The 12,210-nt window shown below is 40.8% G+C and overlaps 1 protein-coding gene across 3 annotated transcripts; it reads left to right on the top strand.

The window, feature by feature from the left end:
- The first annotated feature begins 967 nt into the window (after positions 1-967).
- On the top strand, positions 968-11,798 carry DSCC1 (DNA replication and sister chromatid cohesion 1). Of its 3 annotated transcripts, XM_061373457.1 has the most exons (10): positions 1,097-1,218; positions 1,744-1,872; positions 2,642-2,810; positions 3,000-3,134; positions 5,477-5,567; positions 6,861-6,999; positions 8,535-8,587; positions 9,766-9,923; positions 10,474-10,622; positions 11,399-11,798. In XM_061373457.1, the coding sequence occupies exons 3-10, from the start codon at positions 2,706-2,708 to the stop codon at positions 11,505-11,507; spliced, it is 939 nt and encodes a 312-aa protein (XP_061229441.1). In that variant the 5' UTR covers positions 1,097-1,218; positions 1,744-1,872; positions 2,642-2,705; the 3' UTR covers positions 11,508-11,798. The 3 variants fall into 3 exon arrangements, with proteins under 3 accessions (XP_061229440.1, XP_061229439.1, XP_061229441.1); XM_061373456.1 differs by lacking the exon at positions 1,744-1,872 and having other exon boundaries at positions 968-1,218; positions 9,769-9,923; XM_061373455.1 differs by lacking the exon at positions 1,744-1,872 and having other exon boundaries at positions 968-1,218.
- Positions 11,799-12,210: the final 412 nt, after the last annotated feature.

Genomic DNA, 12,210 nt, shown 5'->3' with positions numbered 1-12,210 from the left:
GACCTTCTGAAGGCAAATGCCTGATTCAGTCACATACAGCAATGTTTGCTCTCTGCTGGGCTTGGTACTGAGCCAAGCCATCTCCATCCCAACAGCTCCTGCTTCTGGTTCCAGCACAAACGTGGTACAACCTCCTTGTCTGGATCCTTCGGTGCAGGTTTATACCAAACACAGAGAGACTCTGCAAATTGATACACACCACTTTGGAGCTCAAAGTAATTATTTATTAGCTAATGCATATTTGTTAGCTGTTAGCCTGTGCTGGTCCTAGCTGTCTGCTAGGGCAGCTAGGTGCATTAGCAGAAAGAACTCTTGGCATCTGGGGAGCCGGATGTCCTGGACAAGACAGGGAAGAGGCATCTTTGCAGAGGACTGATTCCCAGTGGTACCCAGCTGTTGTCTTCTGAACCTCTGCTTCATGTTTCACTTATGGTTTAAAAATGTCAGCAGATTTCCTCTTGAAGCTCTGACCTGCAGACTATTTCCATTGCAACAATCACACCTGCCTGTGGTTTTTACTCACCCCTGCCATACCCTAGGCCAGGCCACAGCATGAACCCCTTCATGGAGACTATGCAGAGCCTTTCCTAAGGGACCATGTGCCAACGAGCGCTGTCAGATACTTGCTCTTGGTCAGGCTATCCCCGCACCTGTGGTGACAGAAGAAGCAGAGATGGGTGATGCTGGTGGGTGCTTTCCACTCACTTCCACACTGCAACGGTGGCTCAGGCAGTCGGCCTCCCTCTCTTCACCCTTGCTTCCATGCATTGGTCTTAAGGAAGTACCCAGAGGGTGCTGCCTCTCTCAGAGATGGGTAGGGACTCATACATCGGGTCTGGTTTTGTTGTATTTTATACAAGGGTGCTACCGCCCGCCCCGCTGGCCACGGCCAGGAGAATGGCAGTCAACCAGAGAATCAACCCAACCCGTGCGCCCGCCTCCCCGCCTCCCGCGCCGGCCCGCCCCTTGCCGCTACAGGCACCGCCTCGGCGTGGGGCGGGATAACGCTGCGGCGCGGGTTTCGGAACGGGTGGGCCCGGCGGGCGCCATGCGGACCCGCGCGGAGGTAGACGCGACGCTGCAGACGGCCAAGGTGAACCCGGCGGAGCTGTTGCCGGTCGTGCATTGCCTCAGCTTCGGGCCGCAGGCGGCCGCCGGAGAGTGCTGCCTGCTGCAGCTGGAGCCGGGCCTCTGCGCAGAGATCGAGGCGGGATGCAGGTACGGGAGCGGTGGGACTTGTCCGCTGAGGCGAGGCGAGGCGAGAAGCGGCGCGGCCTGGCGATGGTGGTAACTTCCACCCCGTCGTCTCTTGGGGCCCAGCTGCCGTAGTGGCCGGGACAGCGACCCGAGCCAGGCTGAGGGAGCGGGGCAAGCCCGCCCCGCGGCGGTAGACGGGAGTTTTCACCCTTATCGCTCGGCCCGCTGTGCGTGAGGATGGAGATGGGGCAGGGCTGTGCTGTTCCATCTTTAACTGATGGCTTTTAAACGTGGCCTTTTCCAGACTTCTATTCTTCTAAAACAGTTTGCGTGTTTCCTGTTACACGGAAGAGTACACTAGTAACACCTAAGAAGTGTTTTATTCATTTATTTATTTGCATATGGAAAAATTGCTTCTAAGGAGACATTTAGCCAAAACTGAGAAGAGTTTCTCATCAGGCATGTGAATATAGGGGCCAAACAATCTGGGTTTAGGAAAAAAGATGATGTCTTTAGAAGAACCCCACTGACTTTGAGATTTTCCAGCTGGAGCTGTTGAGATCGGGTGGATGGCGGGGTGCTTGTGAGACAAACAGCAAAGGGTGTACAGTGTTAGCATAGGCATTTCATGGGGTGGTTGCCTGGCATCTAGCTCTGGACTAGAGCAGATTCTAGGTAAGTTTTTGATACGTTTTTAAAAATCTTACCTTTGCTGCAATGCCAGTGACATAATAAAAGCATTTAAATGGGACAGTATTAGAACTCTTTATAACGAGAATAGTTACATTTCTCAAATAGTTGGGAAGACCTGAATATTCCCCTGCTGTGGTATTACCATATCCTCATTAAGAATCTCTTTTTAATCAGGTATGTGAGTTGGAGAGGAGGGTTTGTATTCTTTCTCCTGAAATGCTCTAGAAGGTGGTTTTCTTTCCTGATTGGAATTACTTGCAAGAAAACATACATGTTATTGGGAAGGGATTATCTGATGGGTGCTGCACAATAGACAGAATTTGTGTTTACTTTGTTGTTTCATATTTAGCCAGTTTCAGTCCACATTAAAGAACAACTGTAGCTGTAATCTAATTTCAAAGATCAGTGAACTAGTTCAGGCTTTAAACAACACTTAATCAGTGCGTGGGGGGATTGTGTGAATAGGCAGATGAGGTGATTCACAACTGATCTGCGTAGATACCTTGAATTGTCTTTCAGAGAGGGAAAACTCAAAAAGGAAAGGAGAAAACATAGTTAAGATATTTTAGATTAATTGACAACTACATCTTTCTGTTTTGGCATGCTGTGACTGCTGTTACCAAACAGAACCGCATTTTATAACTTCCTTACCAATGTATAAATACAAAAAAATATCAGACAAGTTTAATAGCTATTCATTCTGAAATAGCAGTAAAAATACATCTTTATTTTTGTGTTGTTTCTGTTCCAGCCTAGTAATCCGTGGTGAAAAGGATGAGCAAGCAGTGTTGTGCAGCAAAGATAAAACCTATGACATGAAAATAGCAGATACCTCAAATATGCTGCTGTTTGTTCCTGGCTGCAAAACTCCAGAACAGCTGAATGCAGATCAAGCATCTTGTAATATTATTCATTCACAGGTGTGTCTTTCTGGGCTTTTGTTTGTTTAATTCTCTACTTTCTTATTCTCTAAAACTTCTTGTATTTTACCCTTCTGAAGCACTTGTTCTCACTGATGAGATTACCACGTTTTGTGATAATTTTGGTAAGTTGCTTTGAATCGAAATGCTATATTAAAATGTTTTAAGAGTCTTTGCTTTTTCTTGTAGATCGCTGGTTTCTCCAATAACTATTGGGAATTAAGGAGATGCCGACCAAAACTGAAGAAACTGAGAAAGCTTTTAATGGAAGATCCCTATGGAGGGCCAGATAGTCGGAAAGACCAGGCTTCGACATTTTCAAAGGTCAGTCAGCTACGTGAATTACCTTCATGTAATTGTTAATGGCCAAATTAAAGTGAAGATGTATTCTTAACTAGAAAAATGCCTTTCCTCCCATGTTTCACAGTGCTGCTTTGAGTTAATTTTTTTAAGCCTATACAAATTGGTGATTATTAGCACTTCTGCTAAGTGGCAGGTAAGCAACCTTTTTGGCGTTTTAGCAAAGAGAGGAAAAGGAAGGACACTGAAAGAGACTGGGGATTTCCCTCTTCAATTGGGAAGTTTCTTGAAGACAGTCTCCAGAACCTTTTCTAAATTCCTTGAAAGTTATATAGGCACTAAGGTGTAATGTAGTCTTTCCTTCTTCGGGTGTGAATGTATGATGTGTCATATATGAGGGTGGAGGACACCCATTTGCCAATCAGTAATTGATGATGCGAAGGAGAAGCAAGGAATTGCATACTAGATGCAAGGAGATGCATGATAAGGGTGATATGTGGCAGAGAGTAAGACTGACAAGAAAGGAAAACACCCATGTGCAAATCATCTGCCAGTCAGTAATTCAGGATGTGAAGGAGAAGCAAGGAGTTGCATACTACATGCAAGGAGATGCATGATAAGGATGGCATGTGGCAGAGAATAAGACTGACGCTACAAGAAAGGAAAACACAAATCCTGTCCTGCTGCCCTTTTCTGTTTCCAGGAAATTCAGTTTAGGATCTAAAGAGTAATGGAGAGTCCTGGACTGTGCAGTGTGTGATCTCAGATAAAAGGCTGATAAAAATCCTGGTGTTTTGTTAGTTTTGACTTTAAAACCAGAATTGGTTGCTCCAAAGTATTTTATGTTGAGGCTTGGTTGAAGCTGATACCAACAAACCATCTGTGCTTGGATGTACAAACATAGATGTTACTTTTCTCCCTTGGGGAGAAATGCTTCCACTCTTTTCCTGGACTATTAACAGACTAATTTTTGAACAGTTTCAGAATCTTTTTCCCTCAGCACTGCTTTCTCCCATCTACTCTGGTCTAGGTGTAGAGGGACATACAACAGAATAGGGGATGGCAGAGGGAAAAGGGCTTATAGTGGTAGCAATGGCAGGGGGGAAGTCATGTGGAACAATATTTATTGCTAATACTGAACAACTATTATACAAACATGGCAGTGTCTCACCAGACATTAGTGCCTAGTTTGAGGACCATTCTTCTCTGTTTTGAAGGAGAATGTATTTTCTATATCAGCTTATTGGAGAAAACTAGATATAGCTGATACATATAGACAATTCTTATCTTGCCACTGGTTATTTGAAAACAAATGACTCTTGGGATATGTTTAGTCTCAATTACTAGCAGTGTTTCAGTACTGTACAATATGGTCATCCCATGCTGAAATACTCTTGTGAATTCAGTGCTGCTTAGCCTGATGATGTTTAATAGGAATGGTACTGCAAAAAAGCAGACCTTTCTGTATTTATTAATATTTATTTTTTAACATGTGGCTGTTCCAAAATTAGTATTGATTTCTTCCATTTGTGTTCCCATAGTCTAATGGATCTCAGGTACTTCACTCTTATTTTTTCTGTTCTGATAGAACTATTCTTAACAGTATAATCAACAAAACTTTAATATTGAAGTTGACTAAAAAGGCTATAAGGTGAATAAAAAAAATTATGAAGCCCTGTTTCCTATGCATTTAAGTCTGTTCTTTCCTTATACTTCATTCCTCATGATACCTTCTATTCCTCCTGTATCTCCTAGAACTTTACCCCAGACAGTATCTACAGCATCCTATCATCTGTCCAAGTACTCATCTCTCCAAGTAACTGTTCTTCAAGAAGCTGTGTATGTTGTGGCTAGGGCTGTACTACATGTCTAATTGGTTACCAGACACCAAAACACGTATCTGTTGAGATCGTGCTGGAGGAGTCTTTCCCTCAGTGGAGGTACTAAGGTGGAGTTCTGACATCTGTCCAAAAGGGATGAGTGCTTTTTGGTTTGCCTTTTCTTTGAATCTCACAGGTTAAAATAAGTGATTTAGGAAAGATGGAACACATTTACTTTTCATTCTTCCTGGTATACCTTAAGATGCCTACTTGTGCTAGTTTGACATCCTGGGAATACAAGTGTATTACCTGTGCATGGCATGAAGACTTCCCTGTAGTTAGACTGGCTTTTATATTGCATAACTCTTTGAGAAAATGTAAGTTACAGGAGAGGTTTCATAGTGTGGCAAACCTTACAAAACTCTGAGTATGCCGGGAGGGGAACATTACTCTTCATTATATCTTACAATACATTTAGCATGCTTTGCTGAAGCAAAGGAGGAGTAAGGATAACGTGTTTATTTCTTTTATTTCCTCTTACTGCAGTATACAACAGAAGATTTGTTAAGTCTGATTCAAGCAAGCAAAGAAGAAATACTGCACCATTTGCAGGTGATAGATGCCTGCAAAATTGAAGGTATTATTTTAAAGAATATTATTGCTTATGAGGAACCAACCCTGCTTTTTTTTCCCAAAATACGTGTCTTCTTTTTCTAAGGCCCATTTTACATCCTCGTCTTTCAAGGTGCAAGTCACTTCAAAGCACCAAGGTCTGCTTCTGTAGTTCCTATGTTCTCTGCTGCTATGAAGCTGATCTAAAGGCTAAAACCAAGCAGGCACTGACCAGTCTGGCTATTCCCAGGATAATTCCTTCTATACTGCTACAAACACAGCTATCAGAATATCCCACACATAGCATGAATATTTTTTTGGCTGCCTGCCCTCTTCATGGATGAAGAGTTCTAGAGTGTCTGCAGTTACAGAGCTAAAAATAGCTAATCCTTAGGTAACCCTAGCCCTTTCATAGCTTGCTCTTCATCCCAGACTGGGTTTTACCTCTGAGGTCTTCCTACCATGTGAGGCAAGACTAGAGCGAGTGTCTCACTTTGGGACAGGTCCTACTCATCCTTTACTTGGCCAAATCCAAACCCTTACTTGGACATAAGGTGACAGTAGTCCTGGAGTCACAGAATAATCTAGGGCAGAACTGAGCTCTGGAGGTTACCAGGTCCAAACCCCTGCTTTATGGCATGGCTGCATGTAACCTTGGCTGGTTCTGTTCTGAGTATTTCCAAGTATGGACAGCTTTGTCCAAGCTGTTCCTGTGTTAGACCCTCTGCAAGGAAATAACTAGCTGGGATTTCCCTTGTTGCAGCTGGTGCTTTTTTCCTCCTGTCCCATCAGTGAGCACCACTGGAAAGACCTCTGGTCAGTTGTCTTTGTATTGTCCCATTAGGTAGGTGAGGATCTCATGGATGCCTTTCCTTGTCATGTACAGCTGCACAACACCGTTATACCTCATCTGTGCTTTGTTGCATCTGGTTTTCTGTGTACTAGGCTGGACCTGAGCTGTCACTTTTCAGGGCCAGTGCAGCTTCCTTTCATACAGTTCTATGCCTGAATGAATTACTATTTTTTTCCAGGTCTGATTCATCTTTGTATGGAATTTATAGTGTCTTTGTATTTGTAACAGTTAATCTACATAAACAGTTATGAATAATAGAGATTATTTAACTTCTTTCTCCTTTACAACTGCTTTTACTATTCTGTTCTGTTTCCAAGTTTTAATCCTGAAAAGAACAGAATGTTGCTGCTGTACTTTGTAAAGGTGTGATCTAAATGTCCAGACTCCTGTAATGCATGTACAGGGAAATAGAATTAAGGTATTAATGTTCTCCTAAGTCTTGATTTCTGATTTTATATTTGGCAGGATATTGGAGAATTCTGGAATTTGACTATGAGATGAAACTCCTGAATCATGTGATTCAGCTAATAGACTCAGAGTCCTGGTCTTTAAAGAAGGTTCCTTTACATACCTGCCTGGAGGAACTTGGATCTCTAGAGCCCAAGTAAGCCTTTACATTTAGTACTTAAAATCGTTTACAATCATTATTAATTAATTACAATAATTACTGTTTCTTAGAATTATGATCTTACAACTGTAGATTCCAGTTACCATGGTATTAATGATACATTTTTCTTTGCCTCTAAAATATACAAGGCCATTAGTAGCTTAGACAGACAGGTTACTAAACTGACTGTAGTGTCTATTGGTAATATTTCCACTGATTAGTAGTAGAAACATCACTGCTGAATTATAAATTACGGAAGTAGCATGTACTTCAGCTGTAAATTGCTGGCCATCTTGAAATACTTGTTCTGAAGCTATAGCTAGCCAAAAAGGTTTAGTTTACTTCTCGTATAACATATGAAATGTGGCATGTTTTCTGGTGTAGTAAATCCAGACTGTAAGAGATGAATTTATTGTACTGCTGTTTGAAGTAATGAAATAATTGAAGATTACCATTCAAAGAAAGCTTAAAGTTTGCAGTATGTAGCGTTTGCTATTTATTTGGCTTTTGGCTCAAAAAGAAATCTTGCTTTAGTATTAGTGTCTGCAGTTATGCTCTAATGTTATGCAAGAGTTCTAGAAAAATGCCTACTATTCAGTAAGTGATAATTAACTGCCAAATTTGTGACTTGCCATAGAATCACAAAATAGTTTAGGTTGGAAAAGACCTTTAAGATCGTCAAGTCCAATGGTTAACTGAGCAGTGCCAAGTCCACCACTAAGCCATGTTCCTAAGGGACACATTTGCCCTTTTTTTTTTTTTTTAAATACCTCCAGGGATGGTGACTCCATCACTGCCCTGGGCAGCCTGTTCCAATGCTTGATAACACCTCTGGTGAAAAAAAAAAATAATACTAATATCCAGTCTAAACCTCTCCTGGCACAACTTAAAGTCATTTCCTCCTGTTCTATTGCTTTTTACTTGGGAAAAAGAGACTGACCTCCACCTCACGACAACCTCCTTTCAGGTAGTTGTAGAAGTGATAGTCTCCCCTGAGTCTTCTCTTTTCCAGACTAAACAACCCCAGTTCCCTCAGCCGTTCCTCATCACGCTTGTGCTCCAGACCCTTCACCAGCTTCACTGCCCTTCTCTTGACTTGCTCCAGCACCGCAATGTCTCTCTTGTAGTGAGGGACCCAGAACTGAACACAGGATTTGAGGTGTGGCATCACTCTGCTGGCCACACTACTTCTGAAACAATTCTATTTGCAAAGAAGTGACTTTGCAAGAGTCACTCTTCCTTATTCTCCTTGTGCCTTTTAGTCTCTGTTACTTAAAACTAGAAAGTGGAAGAGACCTTTGACGACAGAACACAGAATTAACTTCTATCTGTACTTTTTGTCCCCTTTTACTTCTAAGTTTTTGGGAATTTGTTCATTTCAGGCATGAAGATGTCACATCCTCAGTTCTCCTTGACACCCCCCCCCCCCCCCAATACCTGTTCCTTCATTTTCTTGGTAACTGTTTCTGTAGTGTCTAATAAACAGTTTTAAAACTTAATTTCTGATTTTTTTATTTTTTTTTTCTTCCCAGAGAGATGATAGAACACATTCTTCTAAGCTATGGAAGGAAATATTTTGACCATGGTAAGTTTGGGAAAGTGTGTGTATTTTAATTTTGCATAAAGAAAATAGGTATTGATGAGCAAATGCAGATCCTAGGGATGGCCCAAACAAATGAATTTGCTGCAGTGTTACTAAAGGAGGGAATAAACAGTGAGCTGAAACAGAGTAAAAAGGTTATGTAAATTTTCATAGGAAAAAGGGCTATTACACTGTATGAGACACTGGGGAAAAATCAGGAACTAACAGTACTGGGAGTCATTTATTAGGTCTCTACAAACCATAATATTATGATTAAACACAGATGACCAGTAAAATTTAGGTGGAATCTCCTGTAAGAGGTCTCAGATATTTAAGCAATTAAACAAATAGCAATTGTGCTATTGTAAATAGTGAATGGCACATGGATCTCCCTGAATTCAGCCTGCCTGAAGTAGACATCTGCCTTTGGTTCCTTGAACTGCACCACAAGACCCACTGATTGTATTGATTAAATCTCCATTGCCCATTTCACATATAGACAGAATATTTCTGTGCCTTAATCTGAATTCTTCCCCACAGTTGCTTTCAGCTCGCCTTTGGCTATAGTAGGAGTTGCACTCAACTTTTCAAGAGAAAAGAAAGTAGTTGGAGTGACACAAATTATAATCTTGGTATATTCAGATAGGTTGTACAAGAAACAAGTTTGCAGGAAGTTAAGATGGCTGAAAAAGTCAGAGGAAGTGTTTACACCTGACACTGGTCAGAGAATTTTAGTCAAGTCAGTGTGAAACAAAATACAATAAGTTGATGAAGGGAATAATGATAATTTAAAGGTGATAAAGGACATGAAAATTTTGTTGAATTGTTCAACCGCAGGCAGCAAGCACTTTTAATACAAGCCGTTCTGAAATAGGAATGAAAGATGCAAGAAAAAGTGTTACTGTGCAAAGTGAAAAGATTGGAGGGCAGATACATTTATTGACATGAATTAATACTTGTAGCTGAGGCAGTGCTGCACACACACAGAATATTTTGCACTTGAGAATGAGAAGATACCATAATTTGTCCAAAGTAATACCAAGTCAGATTCTCCCTGAGGAAAATCAAAACCAGAGTACTTGGCTTGTGGAAGACTGTAGAGCAGAATGGAACCACAAGGCTGTACTCTGTTCTTTTATCAAAAAGCAAGAACCCAAGATAACCTGTTTTTTGCTTCTCAGCAGGGGAAGTTTACTTTGAGATGCATGAAGATAAAATATGCAGAGCCATAGCACAAATGCTTTTGCAAAATGCGGTTAAATTCAATTTATCAGAGTTTCAAGAAGTCTGGCAACAAAGTGTCCCTGAAGGGATGACAACAAGGCTTGATCAGCTTCAGGTAAAAACATGAAGAAGTATGGATTCTTTCACAAGTAGCCTGTTACCTGCCTTGTGTCATACATACATTTTATCAATTAATGGTTGCTGATGTATCAGCTTTTGAATTAAAGTACTTATACACATGCTCCATGAGCGCCAGTGGTCTTGAATCAGGACAACTTAGTTTTCTGTGAGTCTGGCATGTTTCACTGTTTTGAGAAAAGTTCCAGCTGTTGTTATCTGTAAATGTAACTAGAAGAGAAACTGAAGATGTTCTGGGGCAGACCGGAGTGGCAGCCAGCAGAGTAGCAAGCACTCTGAAAATCCTTTTGCTTGAGGAGGCAAAGAGGTGTTGGAACTCAGTGGATTTTGCCTTCCCTTCTTGTCATATAGGAAGTGATAAACACTGCCTGTAGAACAGCACCTTTATGATACTTTTTCACTTTGCCTTTCATAGTGCAGTTTTAGAAGGCTTTGGATATTTAAGGGCAACTTGTACAGATTATTGCCAGGAAGAAGGAATTTTAATTGTTTTGCCTTAACATTTCCTCTCTGATGCTGATCTACAGGGCTTGGCTCTTGTGGATAGAAGCTCAAGACCAGAGACCATCTTTCTGCTAAAAGTAGAAGACTTACCTGAAGGAAATCAGGAAAGATTCAACAGCTTATTCAGCATACGGGAAAAGTGGACAGAACCGGATATTACCCCTTATATACAGTAAGGATCATAGAATCATAGGATATATTTATTAAAAGTAGTGTTACATTCTTCCCCTTTTGCATAGCTGACTTATTAGCTATGATTGCCCCAGATACTATACTTCCCATTGTAAATGACTATGGATTCTGTATGAGTGGAATCCCTACCTGTGGGAACTGTAGGTATATTTGTTGGATTGAAACTTGCGTAAAAAGGTGATTCTACTGTTGGAGGCAGAGCCTATTGATTGAAGCATACTTAACTCAAAGGATGAACCTTCTGACATCTGTAAACAGTTTCCAGATTTACGACACGAGAACTATATATGCTTCCCATCTGTGTCCTTCCTTCTTTAACACTCACATTCCAGTGCTGCCTGGAATACTCAGCCAGGATACACGAGCTGATCTAGATGGGAACCCAGAAGTAACTGCATCAGTGTCTGAGTGTCTCTAAATTTACTTTAATTAAGTAATTCAAAGCTAACTGTTTTGCTAGATTGAAAACCTTTAGAGAACAGTAATAATAAAAACCAACTAACTCCCTGTAAAAACCAAAATCCTTGTTTCTGGAGTAAATAATGTAGTTTTGCCACTCACTTAAATATCAAATCCAAGTTCTAAACTTAAGGTAATTTAAAGCATTATGTGACAGTTACAGTTTTGTGGTTTTTTTGTTGTTTTTTCTCCCAATATCCTGATCCAGTTTATTGCTATATTTACAAGTATTTCATGGATTCATTTTGTATGAGAGTATCTCTAACACCAGTGTCATCTGCTTTATTTCCTCTATAGAGACTTGTGTGCAGAGAAGCAGACCACTGGGGTTCTTCTGACAAAATATGCTCGCTGCTCAATGCAGAATGGTGTTAAAGTTTATAATTCTAGAAGACCCATCTCCTAACAAGTACTGTTTTAAGAACTGAGAATACTGAATGGAGTAACAGCAAATGTTACTTGTTACCTTCTTAGGAAAGGAGTTGTCAACCAGTATCATACAATGTTCTTGAGTTTAAGCTGCTAAGCTTCTTGAATGAATTCTGCGTTCTGCTCAGCTGAGTAGAATGCAAGGACATTTGCCTCTTCTAAGAAACTACAGTGTCAGCAGCCTTTGCCCTCTCCTTCCCTTGTTTCCCCTTCTGTTTCCTTTCTGTCTGTAGTTGTGCCAGGAGTTGAACTACTTACATATACTTCAGTTGTCTATCATAGAATCATAGAAATATCCATAAACTGAAGTCTGACACTAAAAATTAAAACATCCTTGATGATAATTGAATCAGTTGATTTCAAAGGCAAAACAGAATGTTTAGCCTTTTGCCCATTAGTCAGCATTCCTAAAGATTAAGATTGCGTATCAGTGTTGACATGTTGAATACTGCAGACCTTGACAAGCTTGTGAATAAATTATTCCTGCCACTGCACTTATCTTAATTTTGGAAGGTGGTTCTTTTTATGGTCATGTCTGTGAATAACATTGGCACAAACTATTGGTACTTTAACACTTGCCAAGTTGCCTTTTATGTATTGCAAAAAACCAAATTGCAATGAAGTGAAGGTATGAGTGAACAGTTGGACATCTTGTTATGAGCTTCCTCTGAACTGCCATT

This window comes from Neopsephotus bourkii, unplaced genomic scaffold (genome assembly GCF_033783945.1).
Source record: "Neopsephotus bourkii isolate Nb327-2 ecotype Australia unplaced genomic scaffold, CSIRO-AGI_Nbou_v1 NB_1630, whole genome shotgun sequence".
Taxonomy (NCBI): Eukaryota; Metazoa; Chordata; class Aves; order Psittaciformes; family Psittacidae; genus Neopsephotus; species Neopsephotus bourkii.
The sequence above is the reverse complement of the archived record's forward strand: the minus strand, read 5'-3'. Positions and strand labels throughout refer to the sequence as shown.